General features: G+C 39.5%; 1 protein-coding gene across 2 annotated transcripts in view; it reads right to left on the bottom strand.

Moving 5' to 3' along the window:
- SS18 (SS18 subunit of BAF chromatin remodeling complex) overlaps window positions 1–4,194 on the bottom strand; it is a 68,761-nt gene extending 64,567 nt beyond the window's left edge. Inside the window, exons 1-2 of one of the 2 annotated variants that reach the window (XM_037127841.2) lie at window positions 4,053–4,194; window positions 1,187–1,263 (exon numbers count right to left, since the gene is read on the bottom strand). In XM_037127841.2, coding sequence (XP_036983736.2) covers window positions 1,187–1,263; window positions 4,053–4,121 — 146 coding nt within the window. In that variant the 5' untranslated portion in view covers window positions 4,122–4,194. The remainder of the gene's footprint in view (window positions 1–1,186; window positions 1,264–4,052) is intronic. The other variant, XM_037127842.2, reaches the window with a different exon arrangement.
- Window positions 4,195–16,302: the final 12,108 nt, after the last annotated feature.

Consider the following 16,302-nt stretch of genomic DNA (forward strand, 5'->3'; position numbering starts at 1 on the left):
GGCTGGTGTAGCTCAGTGGACTGAGCATGGGCCTGTGAAGCAAAGGATGGCTGGTTCGATTCCCAGTCAGGGCACATGCCTGGGTTGCAGGCCAGGTCCCCAGTGGGGGACACATGAGAGGCACCCACATATTGATGTTTCTCTCCCACTCTTTCTCTTTCTAGTCCTCTCTCTCTAAAAATAAATAAATAAAATATTTTTTAAAAATTCATTTCTCCTGTTTCTTTTTACGTGTTTAATACATCTACAAGCAAACATAAAATTACCTATGTGGCTCACAATATATTTCTACTGGGTGGTAGTGTTCTAGAGATTTGATAAAATATTGTTTGTTCTTCTCCATCAAATTTTACTAAGGAATACTGTTTACTTCAGACGTAACACTTCAAATTAACCAACTGCATTCTTAGGCATGATGGCCAATTCTCTATTTAGTATATATGACCTATGCTTTCACAACCACATACATGGATATAACTATATATCCTATATACATTAAGATGAAGATGTAACTTTTTCACAAATCAGACCATATACAAATTTGAAGTCACTATTTTGTAATGCAGTATAAGTAGTATAAGAAAAAATTAATGCCCACTCCACCCGAGAACAAATTTTTCTTTTGTAAATATCAAGAAAAGTCAAACAAAATTTGTGCACTAATATTCACAGTAGTATTACTAATAGCAGCTAAGAAGCTAAAACAATCTAAATATCTATCACTGATGGATAAATAAAATGCAGCATCTAGACAACTGAAATTTTTCAGCAATAAAAAGTACTAATTCATTCTTCAACATGGATGAATCTAGAAAATATGCTAAGTGAAAGAAGTCAATCAAAAAAGACCACATATTGTATGAATCCATTTATATGAAATGTCAATGACAGGCAAATCTACACAGACAGAAAAATTAGTGGTTGTCAGGGGTGAGGAATTAGGTGTCGAAAACCGGAGTGACTGCTAACGTGCACGGGGGTTCTTTTGAGGATAATGAAAATTAACTGAAGTGACAGTAGTACATCTGTATGAATATTCTAAAAACCCTGAATTATATAATTTAAAATGAGTGAATTGCATGGCAATGTGAATTGTATCTCAATAAAGCTGCTATTAAAAAGAAAAGTAAAAAGTTAACCAACACAGAAAAACGAAAAATTTTTAAAAACTTCGTGTCAATCTTACTGAGAACACTCTGAAGTCTTTCCTTTATTCTGATAGTCCATTATACACTGAATGAGATGGTTATTTTCATCCAACATCTGAAATAAAATTAGAAAAAGTTTATTATAAATCTAGCAAATCAAATAAAATTGTTTTAAAATCCCTTCAGAAATGTTTATCTATACAAAAACTGAAACCACTCAGGTCTTTTAAATCTTATTTTACACCTCCAGAATAATGGTATGTTTAATCAACAATTTTTTAATTATTCTGATTATTCTCCCTCTGAGTTATTACCTGCAGCCCAGAAGGAAAAATATGGAGTTTCTTTTGCATTCAAACACTTAATTACCTCTGCTATATTTAACAGAATCTTTGGCCTGTTAAGACTAAAAGTTGAGTCCAAGTTGGCTTTGTATCATTCTAACACTTTTTAGTAGTAAAGAAAAACTGTCCTCATCCAGAATGAAGAAAATACTTGAAAACTTCAGCCCAGGAGGCTTGAGGGGATAGCTAGCTACTTTCCAAGTTTTACACAGTATGGTTTTGTGATTCTCCAAATATGGAATCAAACACAATATTTTCTATATATGTATCGTATTTATTGTGGATTTTATGAGCTTACTTTATAATTTACTTGTCCCAAAAGTTTAAAAACAAAAGCCTATCAACTTATCATTCTATCATCTTATAACAACTGAAGGCAATGTTAGCTTTAAGGGTTAAATAATTCACCTAAGCAAAGTGACACTGAGGAAAAAGAAATGTAGCAAAAAGCCAGTTAATTTTAGTGCCAGCCTTGCTATCCTGTACAGCACCACTTAAGATCTCAGGGTCTCAGATTTATCTATTAGATAAAAGGACAGAAGTAACTGTTTCTCATGTACCTGCCCCACCCTCCCATGAAAACATGAAGAATATCATAATCACTCCATTTCAGTAATTTAGTTAATGCAAGGCTTTCAATTATAAAAGATGCATTTAACATTAACTATAACTTCTTTTGTGCACATGAATCATCATCTTCCTCTGCAGGAAAAAATTACATTAACATGCTCCTCCAAAAAGTGCAGTTATTTCTTAAATTAGAACCATCAAATGCCAAAAAAAATTGTCCTTAAGATGTATTAGTCCAATCTAATGATTTTACAACATATCTTCTCAGTAGATTCCTCAACCTAAGAAACATCATCGTTAGGATTATCTGTCTCATATCTAAAATCAACCCCTCACACTATAGAATGAGGCAGTTAATTTGAAATCCATTTCCCCTTCTCATCTGAGGATTAAACTAATTGATCAGCAAGCATCTCCAGAATTAATCACCTATGAGAAATATCTTAAGATGTAAGAATAACTCTGTAGAAAAAAAGAAAATCTAAGAACTTTCCAACAGTCCAAAAATAAAAATTTAACCGCCCCCAGCCACCGGCAGGAAATATGTTTCCGTATGTACTTAGAGCTATTAGCCAGACTGCAAACTTAGCCCAATGCACTAATGAAAACACTGCATATTCAGGCACTGCCAAGCCGCTCAGTTTATAAAATAAAGCAGCAAGCAAATATCAAATGCCGCACTACAAAGAATCTTACAGTAAACAGAGCTGAGGACAGACTGACAGCTGTCAGAGGAGAGAGGGTGGAGGGCTGGATGAAAAGATGAAGGGATTAGGCAAAACAAACTCACTCAAGACACTGACAAACAGTATGGTGATTACCAGAGCAACAGGGGGGTGTGGGGAGGGCAAAGGAGAGATAAATGGTGACCACAGGACACTTGACTTTGGGTGGTGAAAACGATACAATATACAGATGATTTATTATTGAATTGTACACTTGAAAGCTATATAACTATTAACCAATGTCACCCCAATGAATTCAGTTAAAAAATGTTAAATCTATTGGGCATAGAATGGCCTTAAAACCAAAAGTTGACTTTTCTTTAATTTTCATCCTTGCTCCAGGGCATAAAACAAAACTGAAATTGAGCAAGTAACTTTTCAAAGTCTGGCTGAATAAAATTCGGAATGCTGCCTTGCTCGTCGGCAACAAAAAGGTAAAGACAATAAAGAACCTTTGTGTCCCTAACTCGCAGTAACACAGCAAGAGGCAACACACCATCCTCTAAAAGGAACGCAGCTCCGTGGGTATCACGACTCTGGTCACGATTACCAGATTGCCTCCACCACCAGACTGTAAGCTCCCTGAAGGCAGGGCCCATGGCTCACCAATGCAGCCTCACAGCCTAGACTTGGAACTCAATGATGTAAACGGACATGGGGTGAACCTGGGATGGAGGAGACTCGGAGGTAACTGCCAAGTCCACCGGACTCTCCCTCGCCCGCCGCTTTGACTCCACTAAGGCTCTCTGCAGCGTCCCCCAAGTTCTCCCGGGAGCTCCCCAACTCCGCCAGAGTTTGCAGCACGGAGGCGGGCAGCAACTTCCCCTCCGCCTCCCGCGACCTCAGGTCTGTTCTACACGAAGCTGCCACGGCGCGATGGGAGGGGCGACGCCAAAGTAACTCTGGATCAACGCGCGGGGTGGCGGGGGGCGCCGGCTCGGCTAAACAGCCCTTCCCAGCGCGGCGCCACCACCGGGCGCACGCGCCCCGCCGCCGAACACCGCCCCATCCCTAGAGAAATCCGGCGGCGGTTACTAGGGCTTTTGTGCCTGGAGGAAAGAGCTCCAACGCGTGAAGGTCTCCGCGAGAGGACCGGTTCGCCTTCTTAAGCCACCTACTCAGGCACAGCCCGAGGCTCCGGAGTCCCACTCAACCGCCTCCCAGCAGGCCCGTCTCCGCCCCCGGCCCGGCCGACTCCTAGCTCAGCTCCTCGGGTCTCCCAAAGGCAGGATTGGCTTGGCATCCCCGTCCCCGCCAGGTTTCACCTTCTGAATCGCGGCGGGAGTGATCTCCCCCTTGCCTCGCTGTCTCGGGGCTGCGAACGCCACGGACATGTTGCTGCCGTCACTACTATCGGCAAGTCCCGAGCGCTCCGGGTGAAAAGCAAACTGGGGGAAAGACGCCGGCCTCTCGGACTGAACCACCTCAGAAAAGCGGGGAGGGGGGATGCTCCAGTGCCGAACAAACAGGCTGCCTGGATGGCCTAACGGAGCAATTCTGGCCGATAGACGTATTCTTTCGACACCTGCCTCCAGAACCAGAGTCCCCAAAGAACTTCCCTGTTCTTTGTTGACCTGTTGCCCCTCAATCTTTACTTTTCCGCCTCCCCCGTCCTTTTGAGCTAATGGTAGGGCTGCTCTCCGGTCCTCCCTCCGCTTCAGCGATTCAGGAAATGGTCCCGCCGCCGCGGGAGAGGGAGAGGCTAGGGCTGCCGCTGTCACAGGAAATGCGAGCTGCCCGAGCCGGCCCGCCCCTTTCACGCGGGTGCAACTTGCTTCCCTCGCCTACGCGGGGCAGCGTCCCTCCAACTGTGTTTCGGCGCTCCGCTCTGGATCTAGTTCAGTTTTTCAACTTTATGCTCACCCCTCCTTGGAAGAAGTGGCTGCCCGAACTTGTCCCGCTGCGCGGGAGAGGGAGGGAAGAAGGCCAGGACTTGGGAATTGGTGCCAACCGGTGGAGCCTATGCCGCGATAAGGCAAAGGTGGAAGGACTAGGTAAACGCGGATTCGCTAGTTTAAACGACTCGGCTACGCCCCCAAACGCGCCCTTCGGAGCCCCAAGTCTTGCACGCACACAGTCGTGCCTAACCATTTGGAAGTAAGCTTGACCCAAAATCGGGAAAGAAGAGCTGTGTCCAGTACTCATGGGCAGTCGGCCAACTTGGCTAGAGAGCGAGAGGAGAGGAGTTCGCTTCTTGGGACAAACCCTTAGTAGAAATGTGAGGTCAAATGCATCTGCCTTGGCGCTTTGGAATTAAGTTTTGAAACAAGGCACCCTCTTTTCTTTTTCAATTGTTTAATGCCTTGTAAATTAGGTCTAAACTGTCAGGCTTCAAATCAGGGTGAGGAGAAAAACCAAAGTTCTCAACTTATCGAAGGACCATGGAAAAATGTGGGTAATGTGTTGGTGTGGGTTTTTTTTCTATATAACACAAAGGAAAAGTTTATATATTAATGAGGCTAAAAATCAGTTTCTCAGTTCTATATAAAATAAACTGGAAAAATAAATCGTATTTTACAGTTTTCTGTTTTAAATTATTTTCACAAAAAAAAGTCATGAGTTTAATTAATTGAGCAAACTTGTGTATTCTATGTGCTAAGCAACCTCCGATAGAGCTCAACAAGCTGGACCCAGGACCTGTTCTCGAGCTTACATTCTGATAGGGCTGACATGAGAAACAAATAAGTTATAACAAAGGCTAGCAAACAAGGGACTGGAAGAATAACGGGCCCTCACATGAGTTAGGATGGGGAGTCTTTGTTATATTTTTAAACTGAGACCTAAATGATGAGAAAACTCAAGCCATCCTAAGAATAAAGAGAAGACAATTTACACTCCTACTAGTAGTAGTTACTGTTTTTCACTATCCTAAGCATTGGGGGGGAAAAAACACTCTGGTATATCTGGATTTAATGTAATGACCTCGAATTGGAAAAACTTCTGTGAACTCAGAACCAAGTCTTGTCCAACACTAACACTGTATGTCTAACACCTGGCTTTTATAATTCACTTATTATAAAAGTACCTAAGTAGTTGAGAACAATATTTCAGTAGGAAAAATGAAAAATAGTCTTAGTGCTCCAGTTCTGCTTGATAGATAGCAACGAAATCTTAAACAGCAACATGAACTAGTAGGAATAGTCTGAATTTCTACTAAGAGGGGGCCAAGGGAACTTACATTCCAGGGAGGTGCCTCCTCTGTTTAAATCATTGCTCCCCAACAACAAGAAAGGAAATCAAGTGAAAACAGGTACCAGGTCAGCCCATGGTGTTTACTCCTTCAGAGTAGCATGGATGACCACAGTCTTTTCTACAATATCCTGTGTGCCATAAAAATGCCATTTTTATTTCCTATGTGGCCTTCACATAAATTCTGTTAGGAATCATTGGAAGCAAAGTCCAGCGAGAAATACAAACCATCTCCCTATGGGAAGATACTGTAAAAGGACCCTATCTTACTCTCAAGCTTAACTTGAAAATGTAAAAGATTCAAAGAGCGAGAGGGAAGATTGCAGCCTAGAGAAACTTTCTTAGAATTTTGGAGCCTTTATTACTGTTAAGAGCCCTGAGTTAAGGAAAATAATGGATTTTCCTTTATTTTCCTGAATTTTTGGAAATTCAGTATGGTTTTTTCCATAAAAGACACATTTTTCATTTTCGCCAATAACAAGTGACTCGAATATTTTGAGTATGTTAGCTATCTCACATGTGGTATAATGTTGATTGCTCTCAATGTCTTCATTTGGTCCCTACCAACTTGATCTGGTCTACTTTACCGAGAAGCAACTTCACAAACCACTTTAGATACATTATCAGTTACAGCACCTCCTCCATATACTCCACACATCTTTCTTTGCATTTCAGTTGCTTTTTAACTTTTCTTCAATTAATAAAGGGTAATATGCTTCATTAAAATTGTTGCTTATTTTCTTCCATCTTCAATATTAAAGTGGCTACAAAAAAATTCACCAATTTTGATAAGTTTTTTTAATGCATGCTGATATGACAGCTGTTACAATACAGTCTAACAAAAGTGTTTTGAATGAAGTTAAAACTAAATGCTACTACAGTCACCTTATGAAAAAAACAAACTTTTTGGCTAACTCGATAGTGAGGAGCACCATTATCCTTCCTCACTTCACCATTAGTTTTAAAAAGAAAGAAATCCCCAGGTACAGACTGAGTGGTAGTAGAGCTGGGAGGAAAAGGAGAATTAAAAAACCCCAGCATTTTATAAAGGAGAAACTGGAGAATAAAAATGAGAAGTTGGCCATGTCTGAGAAATTACTCTGGGAACTTAAAAATGAGCTATCCAGGCAACCATCTCCTCCACCAGGAAAATCAGTCCCATTATTTAGACTGCTCTGTATTGAGACATCTAAAGAACGAATTGAGGTCACATCAGGAAGAGGTTAAAGGTTTGTTTTAGAATAATCCTAATGGAAGAACATATACAATGGCTCAGACTTAGTAAAATATTTGCATGAACAATTAATTCTTGATTATTCACACCAGTGAGTGTAGATACATTTAATTCCCAAAAAGGTATTAGGAAATTCATCCATGTTACATTTTCAAATATGTTTCAAACTCTAATCTACTTGAATTTGTTTGTGTTGTTTAAATACATTTCACCAAACTGATGAAGTGCTCCAGGATTATGCTCAATATTTAGTGAAACTATATAATGATGGCATTAAAATGATCATAATCCATAAAAAAGATATGCAGATATTGATACAAGAATTTAATACTTATTGTTTCATAATAATGGAATATACATACTATCGAATTTGCTAATATTTGAAGCCCCTTTGCTGCCATAAATTCTTTCTTGTTTGTTTGTTTATTTTATTGATTATGCCATTATAGTTCTATTTCCCCCTTCATCCCCTCCATCCTGTATACCCCTTTAGAATAGAGGCCCCACCATTCCCCCCTTTAGTTTATGACCACGTGTCTCAAGTTCTTTAGATTCTATATTTCCCCTACTATTCTTGCCCTCCCCCCTATCTATTTTCTACCTACCATCTATGCTACTTATTTTCTGTACCTTCTTCCCCCTTCTCCTCCTCCCATTCCCCTGTTGCTAACCCTCCATGTGATCTTCATTTCTACGGTTCTGCTCCTGATCTAGCTGTCCTCTTAGTTTGCTTTTGTTTTAGGTGTGGTTGTTGATAACTGTGAGTTTGCTGTCCTTTCACTGTTCATCTTTTTTATCTTCTTTTTCTTAGGTAAGTCCCTTTAACATTTCATATAATAAGGGCTTGGTGATGATGAACTCCTTGAATTTGATCTTATCTGAGAAGCACTTTATCTGTCCTTCCATTCTAAATGAAAACTTTGCTGGATAGAGCAGTCTTGGTTGTAGGTCTTTGGATTTCATGACTTGGAATACCTCTTTCCAGCCCCTTCTTGCCTGTAAGGTCTCTTTTGAGAAATCCACTGACAGTCTGATGGGAACTCCTTTGTAGGTGACTGTCCCCTTATCTCTTGCTGCTTCTAGAATTCTCTCCTTCATTTTAATCTTGGCTGATGTAATGATGATGTGCCTTGGTGTGTTTCTTCTTGGGTCCAACTTCTTTGGGACTCTCTGAGCTTCCTGGATTTCTTGGAAGTCTATTTCCTTTGCCAGATTGGGGAAATTCTCCTTTATTATTTGTTCAAATAAGTTTTCCACTGGTGGCTGTTCCTTTCCCCCTTCTGGTACCCCTAATAATTCGAATGTTGGAGTGTTTAAAGATCTCTTGAAGGTTCCTAAGCCTCTCCTCATTTGTTTGAATTCTTGTTTCTTCAACCTTTTCTGTTTGGTCATTTTTTTCCTCCTTCTGGTTCACTCCTTTGATTTGAGTCCCAGTTTCCTTTCCATTACTATTGGTTTCCTGTGCATTTCCCTTCATTTCAATTAGTTTAGCCTTCATATATTCCTCTAATTTGTGACTAAAATCAACCAGTCATGTGAGCATCCTGATCACCAGTGTTTTGAACTGTGCATCTGAAAGTTTGGCTATTTCTTCATCACTTAGATTTATCAGCTCTGGGGCTCTGAGTTGTTCTTGAGCCATGTTTTGTTCTGTTCTTTCCTGTTAAGTATGAGGAGCAGAGCCTTAGGTGTTCACCAGGTCAGGCCCCCCAGGTCACTGTTTTGTGACGCTGTCTGTGGGGACGGGAGAATGGCGGTTCTCTCTGCCACTTCCTGCTGCTGGGGCCTGTGCAGTCCATCTCACTGCTAGCTCTTTCACCTGTTTATCTGCGCACAAATGTGTGACCGCGATTAGTCCTCAGTGGGTCCACCCGCTTCTCCACACCTGGGATCCGCCCACGGCTGCTGGTGCACCTGGGTCGCGCTCCTGGGTCGGTCAGGTGATCTTTCCTGCCCTACCCCACTCTGCTGCTGGCTCTGCCACTCTTACTGGTTTGGCCGAAGGGTTCGTTGTTGTCAGACTTCCGTGTAGTTCAATTTTCTGTGGTTTGGCTGCATTTTTGTTGCTAAAACTTTGTTGTTTTTAAACTTGGTTGTGTGAGAAGGTGAAGTGCTTCCACCGATGCCTCCATCTTGACAGAAGTGACTATACCGTTTAGTAAAAGAATATAGTAACTGTTCTTTAATTGCTTCGCAATTTATACAGAGGATTATAAAACACTAATTACCCTAAGAACTGTTACGAATTAGCTAGTTTTCCCATGTATGGATATCGTAGGTAAAATAATTTCATCCTCACAAAGATGGCCACCTCCCACTCCAAATAACCTGTGAAAATGATAGGTTACAGGGCAAAGTGGAATTACGATTCCAGATAGAATTGAGGATGTAAATCAGTTAACTTTAACATATGAAAATTAACATGGATTATCTGAATGAGCCCGAAGCAATCACAAATATCCTTAAATGAGGAACAGTTGTTGAAGGGCCATAATCAGATGGCATCTTGAGAAAGATTTGATTGGCTTTTAAGATGGAAGAGATCAGGAGCTAAGGAATGTGGATAGATAGCCTCTAGAAGCTAGAGAAGTCAAGGAAGTAGATTCCGCCCCCCCCAGAGCCTCTAGAGAAAATACCATCCTGCTAAAATTTTAATTATACTCAACGAGGCCCACTGTGGACATCTGACCTTCAAAATGTAAGATAATAAATTTTTGTTGTATTAAGCCCTTAAGTTTGTGATAATTTCTCACAGCAGCAATTGGAAACTAATACAACTAATATTTATGGTTGAATTCGGCAATATCCACTAAAATATTATGAAGTCATTTAATGTTATGAACTACTGTCCTAATACATATTAAACTAACCTAACAATCACATTTATTATACATTTTCTTAAAACAAGAATAACTGCATAATATAATGCAGTCCTGTAGAAACCATGATTTCAGCTTTGTGGCCTCCAGAATTGTGAGAAAATAAATGGCTGTTATTTTAAGCCACCACATTTGTCGTAATTTATTATGGTAGCCATAAGAAACTAATACAGAGGCCAATATAATTCAATGGAGAAAATTGTTTTGGAACAATTTGATACCTGTTTTAAAAAATGAACTTTGACCTTTTCCTCACTTAAACACAAAAGTTAAGTTGAAATAGATTGTAGACCTCAGTTTAAAAAGTAAAACTTTAGTCCTGGCTGGTGTGGCTCAGTGTATTCAGTGCCTTTGCAAAGCAAAGGGTCACCAGTTCAATTCCCAGTCAGGGCAGAAACCTGTATTGTGGGCCAGGCACCCAGCAGAGGGCGCCTGAGGGGCAACCGTGCATTGATGTTTCCTCTTCCTCCTTTCTCTCTCTAAAAATAAATAAATAAAAAGTAAACTTTTAAAATTTCTACTAAAAATGTAGAAAATCTTCATAACCTTGAGTTAAGCAAATGTTTCTTAGATATGACACAAGAAGCATAAAAGAAAAATTGATAAAGTGGATTTCATTAAAATGAAAATCTACTCTTCAAAGATATTGTAAGAAAAATGAGAAGTCAAGACGTAGTCTAGGAGAAAACATAAACTTATGAAATATTAAAAAAAAGTTTTATCTAGGATATATAAAGAACCCTTATAATTCAATTAGATAAACAACCCTATCAACGAAAATGGACAAAAGATTTAGACACTTCACAATGATACATCAGTGGCCAATAACTACATGAGGGTTGCTTTGTCACTAATCATCAGAGACATGAAAATTAAGGCCACATTGAAAAACCACTTCGTACTGACTAAAGTGATCTAAATTAAAGAAACATCAAACTACGGGAAGTATGTGGAATAATTGGAACATTCATACATTGCTAGTGGGAGTGCAAAATGATATGACCACTCTGGAAAACAACTAGCAATTATTATAAAGTTAAACATACTTAGCTCATAACCCAACAATTGCACTCTTGGGTTTTTACCTTTTACCTCAAAGAAACGAAAATGTCCACACAAAGACTTGGACATTCATAGCACGTTTCATAAAAATAATATATAGTTGGACACAACCCAAATATTCAACACACATAAATGAATAAATTATGATACATTCATACAATAGAACACTTCTCAGAAATTAAAAGAACCGAATGATTAATCATGCAACAAAATGGATGAATCTCAAAAATAATGAGTGGTATAAGAGGGGTCATACTGTTGATTCTATTTATGTAAAAATCTAGATAAAGCACTGGCTGGTATAGCTTAGTGGGTTGAGTGCGGGCCTGTGAACCAAAGGATCGCGGTTCCATTCTCAGTCAGGGTACATGCCCTGGGTTATAGACCACTTCCTGCCAGGGGGTGCACAAGAGGCAACCATACATTGATATTTCTCTCCCTCTCTCCTTCCCTTCCCCTCTAAAGATAAATAAATAAGTAAAATCGTTTTTAAAAATCTAGATAAAGCTAAATGAATTTTTAGAGACAGAAAGTACATCCTGGTTGACTGGGGTTGGGGCTGAGGGCATGCTGACTACAAAGGAGTACAAGGGAATCTGGAAGGATGCTAAAAATATTCTATATTTTTATTGTGGTCATGGTTATATGGGTGTTTACATGTGTAAAAACTCATTATATTGTGTTAAATCTAAATATGAAAGTAATCCTGAAGGGAAAAAGTATTAGGATTCTTATTGATACTGTATTATTAAATATCTAGATCAACTTGAGTTGTCTGAGTCATGAATTTGATACATACTTTCTATTACACAGATCTTTTTTAGATTCTTCCAATAATATTTTAGGTTTTTCTGTGTAGAGGCCTATATGTTTTTTCTAGAAGAATACTATTATATGTGATATCTTTTTAATTTTCTAATTATCTGGTTTTGGTTTACAGAAATATAATTGATTTATTTTATAGCAGTCCTGTGCCCTTCAAGCTTCCTAGTTTCACTTACTAATTGTAGTAACATATGTAATTTATTTTGGAATCGTTATTATGTACACAATTAAGTCATGTAAAAACAACATGCCTTTTAGTTTTTACTTTGCAATTCTTTAAGTTTTTCTTTTTTCTTGTTTTATAGTGCTTAGAAGGATCTGCAGTACAAAGTTGACTAAAAGTGATGACAGCAGGCACTGATCTCAAATGAAAAAAGATCCAATGTTTAACTATAAAGGATGATGTTTTCTGGAAGTTACTTGTAGACCCCCTTTAGCAGATTAAGAAAATTTCTTTCCACCCTGCTGGCATAGTACAGTGGATGAGTGCTGGCCTGCAAACCAAAGGGTCACTGGTTCAATTCCCACTTAGGACACATGCCTTGGTTGCAGGCCAAGTCCCCAGTGGGGGGCCTGCAAGAGGCAACCACACACTGATGTTTCTCTTTCTCCCTCCTTTACCCTCTCTCTAAAAAAAAATAATAAAAATTTTAAAAGAGAGCCGCCAAGATGGAAACATAGGTGGAGGAACCACCTCGCCTCTGTGCACAACCAAATCTAAGAACAACTATTTTTAACAGCAGTCACAACCAAGCCACACAGAAAATCGACAATACGGAGTCCAAAGGACAACTAGATACTCAGCTGGACCGGTACGAGGAGCGAGGCCAGCAGCGGAGCAGGTTAGTAAGAAAAAATTCCCGGGGCGGTGCGCGGTGCGTGCAGGCAACCGAGGGCGCTGATCGCGAGCAAGCTGGCTGCCTGAGCGCACAGGGAAGAGGCGCGGTGGGTCGGTCGGTTGCGCGCATTTACGTGTGGAGAAACCAGTGAGAAGGGAAGCCGGTGCGGGGCAGCAGGCTCGCACAATTCCGATCAGATAAACAAGCCCCAGGCGTGTGGAGTGACTGGCTGCACTGGGCTAGCGGCGAGGACCGCCATTGCTCCCTCTCTGACCACGCCCCCACACACAGCGTCACAAACCAGCGACCTGGGTCTCCCCGTCCTGGTAAACAACTAAGGCTTCGCTCCGCTCACTTAACAGCACGAATAGACCAAAAATGGCTCTAGGACAACTCAGAGCCCCAGAACCGATAGACCTAAGTGATGAAGAAATAGCCAGTCTTTCAGATGCACAGTTCAAAACACTGGTTATCAGGATCCTTACAGAACTGGTTGATTTTAGTCACAAATTAGAGAAACATATGGAAGCTAAACTAATTGAAATGAATGGTGATACAAAGGATACCAATAGTAATGGAAAGAAAATTGGGACTCAAATCAAGGGAGTGGACCAGAAGGAAGAAAAAAATGATCAAACAGAAAGGAATGAAGAAATAAGAATTCAGAAAAATGAGGAGAAGCTTAGGAACCTCCAGGACATCTTTAAACGTTCCAACATCCGAATTATAGGGGTACCAGAAGGGGAAAAGGAACAGCCACCAGTGGAAAACTTATTTGAACAAATAATAAAGGAGAATTTCCCCAATCTGACAAAGGAAATAGACTTCCAAGAAATCCAAGAAGCTCAGAGAGTCCCAAAGAAGTTGGACTCAAGAAGGAACACACCAAGGCACATCATAATTACATTAGCCAAGATTAAAATGAAGGAGAGAATCCTAGAGGCAGCAAGAGCTAAGGGGACAGTCACCTACAAAGGAGTTCCCATCAGACTGTCAGCTGATTTCTCAAAAGAGACCTTACAGGCAAGAAGGGGCTGGAAAGAGGTATTCCAAGTCATGAAAACCAAAGACCTACAACCAATATTGCTCTACCCAGCAAAACTTTCATTTAGAATGGAAGGACAGATAAAGTGCTTCTCAGATAAGACCAAATTCAAGGAGTTCATCATCACCAAGCCCTTATTATATGAAATGTTAAAGGGACTTACCTAAGAAAAAGAAGAAAAAAAGATGAACAGTGAAAGGACAGCAAACTCACAGTTATTAAGAACCACACCTAAAACAAAAGCAAACTAAGAGGACAGCTAGATCAGGAGCAGAACCGTAGAAATGAAGATCTCATGGAGGGTTAGCAACAGGGGAGTGGGAGGAGGGGAAGGGGGGAGAAGGTACAGAAAATAAGTAGCATAGACAGTAGATAGAAAATAGGGGGAGGGTAAGAATAGTAGGGGAAATACAGAATCTAAAGAATTTGAGACACGTGTTCATGAACTAAAGGGGGAAATGGTGGGGGAGGGGTATGCGGGGTGAAGGGGAATGGAGGGGGGAATAGAGCAAATGTAATGGCATAATCAATAAAAAAAGTTTAAAAAAAATTTTTAAAAGAAAATTTTTCCATTTTTAGATTATAAATCAATGAGGTTGTAAGAGAGGTGAATTTTAATAAATGCTTTTCTGCATTTGTTGAGGTAAATTTTTTCCATTTCATGAGTCAGCAAAGTTATAGAAATAAAGGACCAAGTAGTAAATATTTTAGGTTTTTCAGGCCATCCTGGGTCCATTGCACTTGGGCAGCTCTTCATTTTATCAGGAAAGCAGTAATAAACAATATAGAAATGCATGGGCCCTGGCTGGTATAGCTCAGTGGATTGAGCACGGGCCTGTGAAGCAAAGGGTCGCCTGTTCCGATTCCCAGTCAGAGCACATGCCTGGGTTGCAGACCAGGTCCCCAGCAGGAGACACATGAGAGGCAACCACGCATTGATTTTTTCCCCCACTCTTTCTCCTTCCCTTCCCCTCTCTCTAAAAATAAATAAATAAAATATTATTTTTTTAAAAGAAATGCACGGAGATAGCTATGTTTGCATAAAACTTTATTTACAAAAACAGGATTAGCAGTGGGCCAGATTTGGTCACAGGGAGGTAGTCTGATAGTTCTTGCTTAAATCTGTTAATGTGGTAATAAATATTGATTTATATTGATTGTATTGATTACTTCCTAGAATGAACTCAACTTGGTGTGATATACATGTGATGTGAATATTTGTTAAGGATTTTTTTGCTTATGATTTTTGTATACTTGTTCATGAGTAAAATTGGCCTGCAATTTTCCTTTCTTATACTCAGGTTTTGTTATTAAGGTTATGCTGCTTCATAAAAGAAGTATGGAAGCAGTCTTTCTATTTTTGTGATGGTTTTATATAAGATTGGTTGTTTTTTTTTTAGTTGTTCAATTACAGGTGTCCCCATTTTCCCCTCATTACTCTCCCCTGCCCTACCCGCCCCTCACCTCCCACATTTAGTCCTCTCCCTGCTACCTCCCCTGCCCCTGTTGTCTTTGTCCATGGTTCCTTTATACAGATTGGTGTTACTTCTTTCTTAGGAGTCACAAGGGATAAAACCCCTGGGACAAGTATTTCTGCTTTGATGTGGAGATTATGTATACATACTGTATATATGTGTGTGTGTGTGTGTGTGTGTATTTCTTTCTTTAAACTTCTAGTTCCCCACTTTTCTCTTCAACTAAGTCTAATGTGATGATAATGGATTTTAGAGTGGCCAATTAGATCATTTGGTTTGAGAGCTGTGGTGCTGATCATAATGAATTAATCCATTTATCAAGCTCTCAATCTCAATTACTGTGGTTTTCCTTTCCATGATTTCCAATAGCTGTTTTATTGATAGTTCCAGTCACTGCTGAAAATCTTGATCTTGCTTTTAATCACTTGAATATAATTATGTTGTTTTGAAAATCTGCATTTGATTACTCCATTACCTGGATCTTAGTTTGTTTCCAATGCCTGGTGTTTTTCTTGTTCTTTGGTCTCACCTTTTCTTTTGTGTGAATATTTAATTTTTCATTGAGCACAGGATATTATTACACATGAGAAACTACAACAATTATTTGAGGTTCTGCATGTTATTATTTATCTTCCTCTACAGAGGATTTATTTTTGCTCCTAGCAAGCAGCTAATCAACCAGAGGCACTAGCAATACTTTATCCCAGTACTTCCCAACTTTTTGGCCTTAGAAACAATTTTAACCTCTTAAAAATTATTGAAGACCTCAAAAAAATTTTTAGCTTTTATTTATGTGACATATCAATATTTACCATATTAAAAGTAAAGTGTTTTAGTAATTAGCATGCTAAAAATATTAAACTCATTACATATTGACATATTTCACATATTTCTATTTTAAAAACCTATACTTTCCAAATTTTAAAATAATTAGAAGAATGAGATTGTAAAACTCTTTAATGTCTGG

The sequence above is a fragment of the Artibeus jamaicensis genome, unplaced genomic scaffold (genome assembly GCF_021234435.1).
Source record: "Artibeus jamaicensis isolate MK-2021 breed Jamaican fruit bat unplaced genomic scaffold, CSHL_Jam_final contig_354, whole genome shotgun sequence".
NCBI lineage: Eukaryota > Metazoa > Chordata > Mammalia > Chiroptera > Phyllostomidae > Artibeus > Artibeus jamaicensis.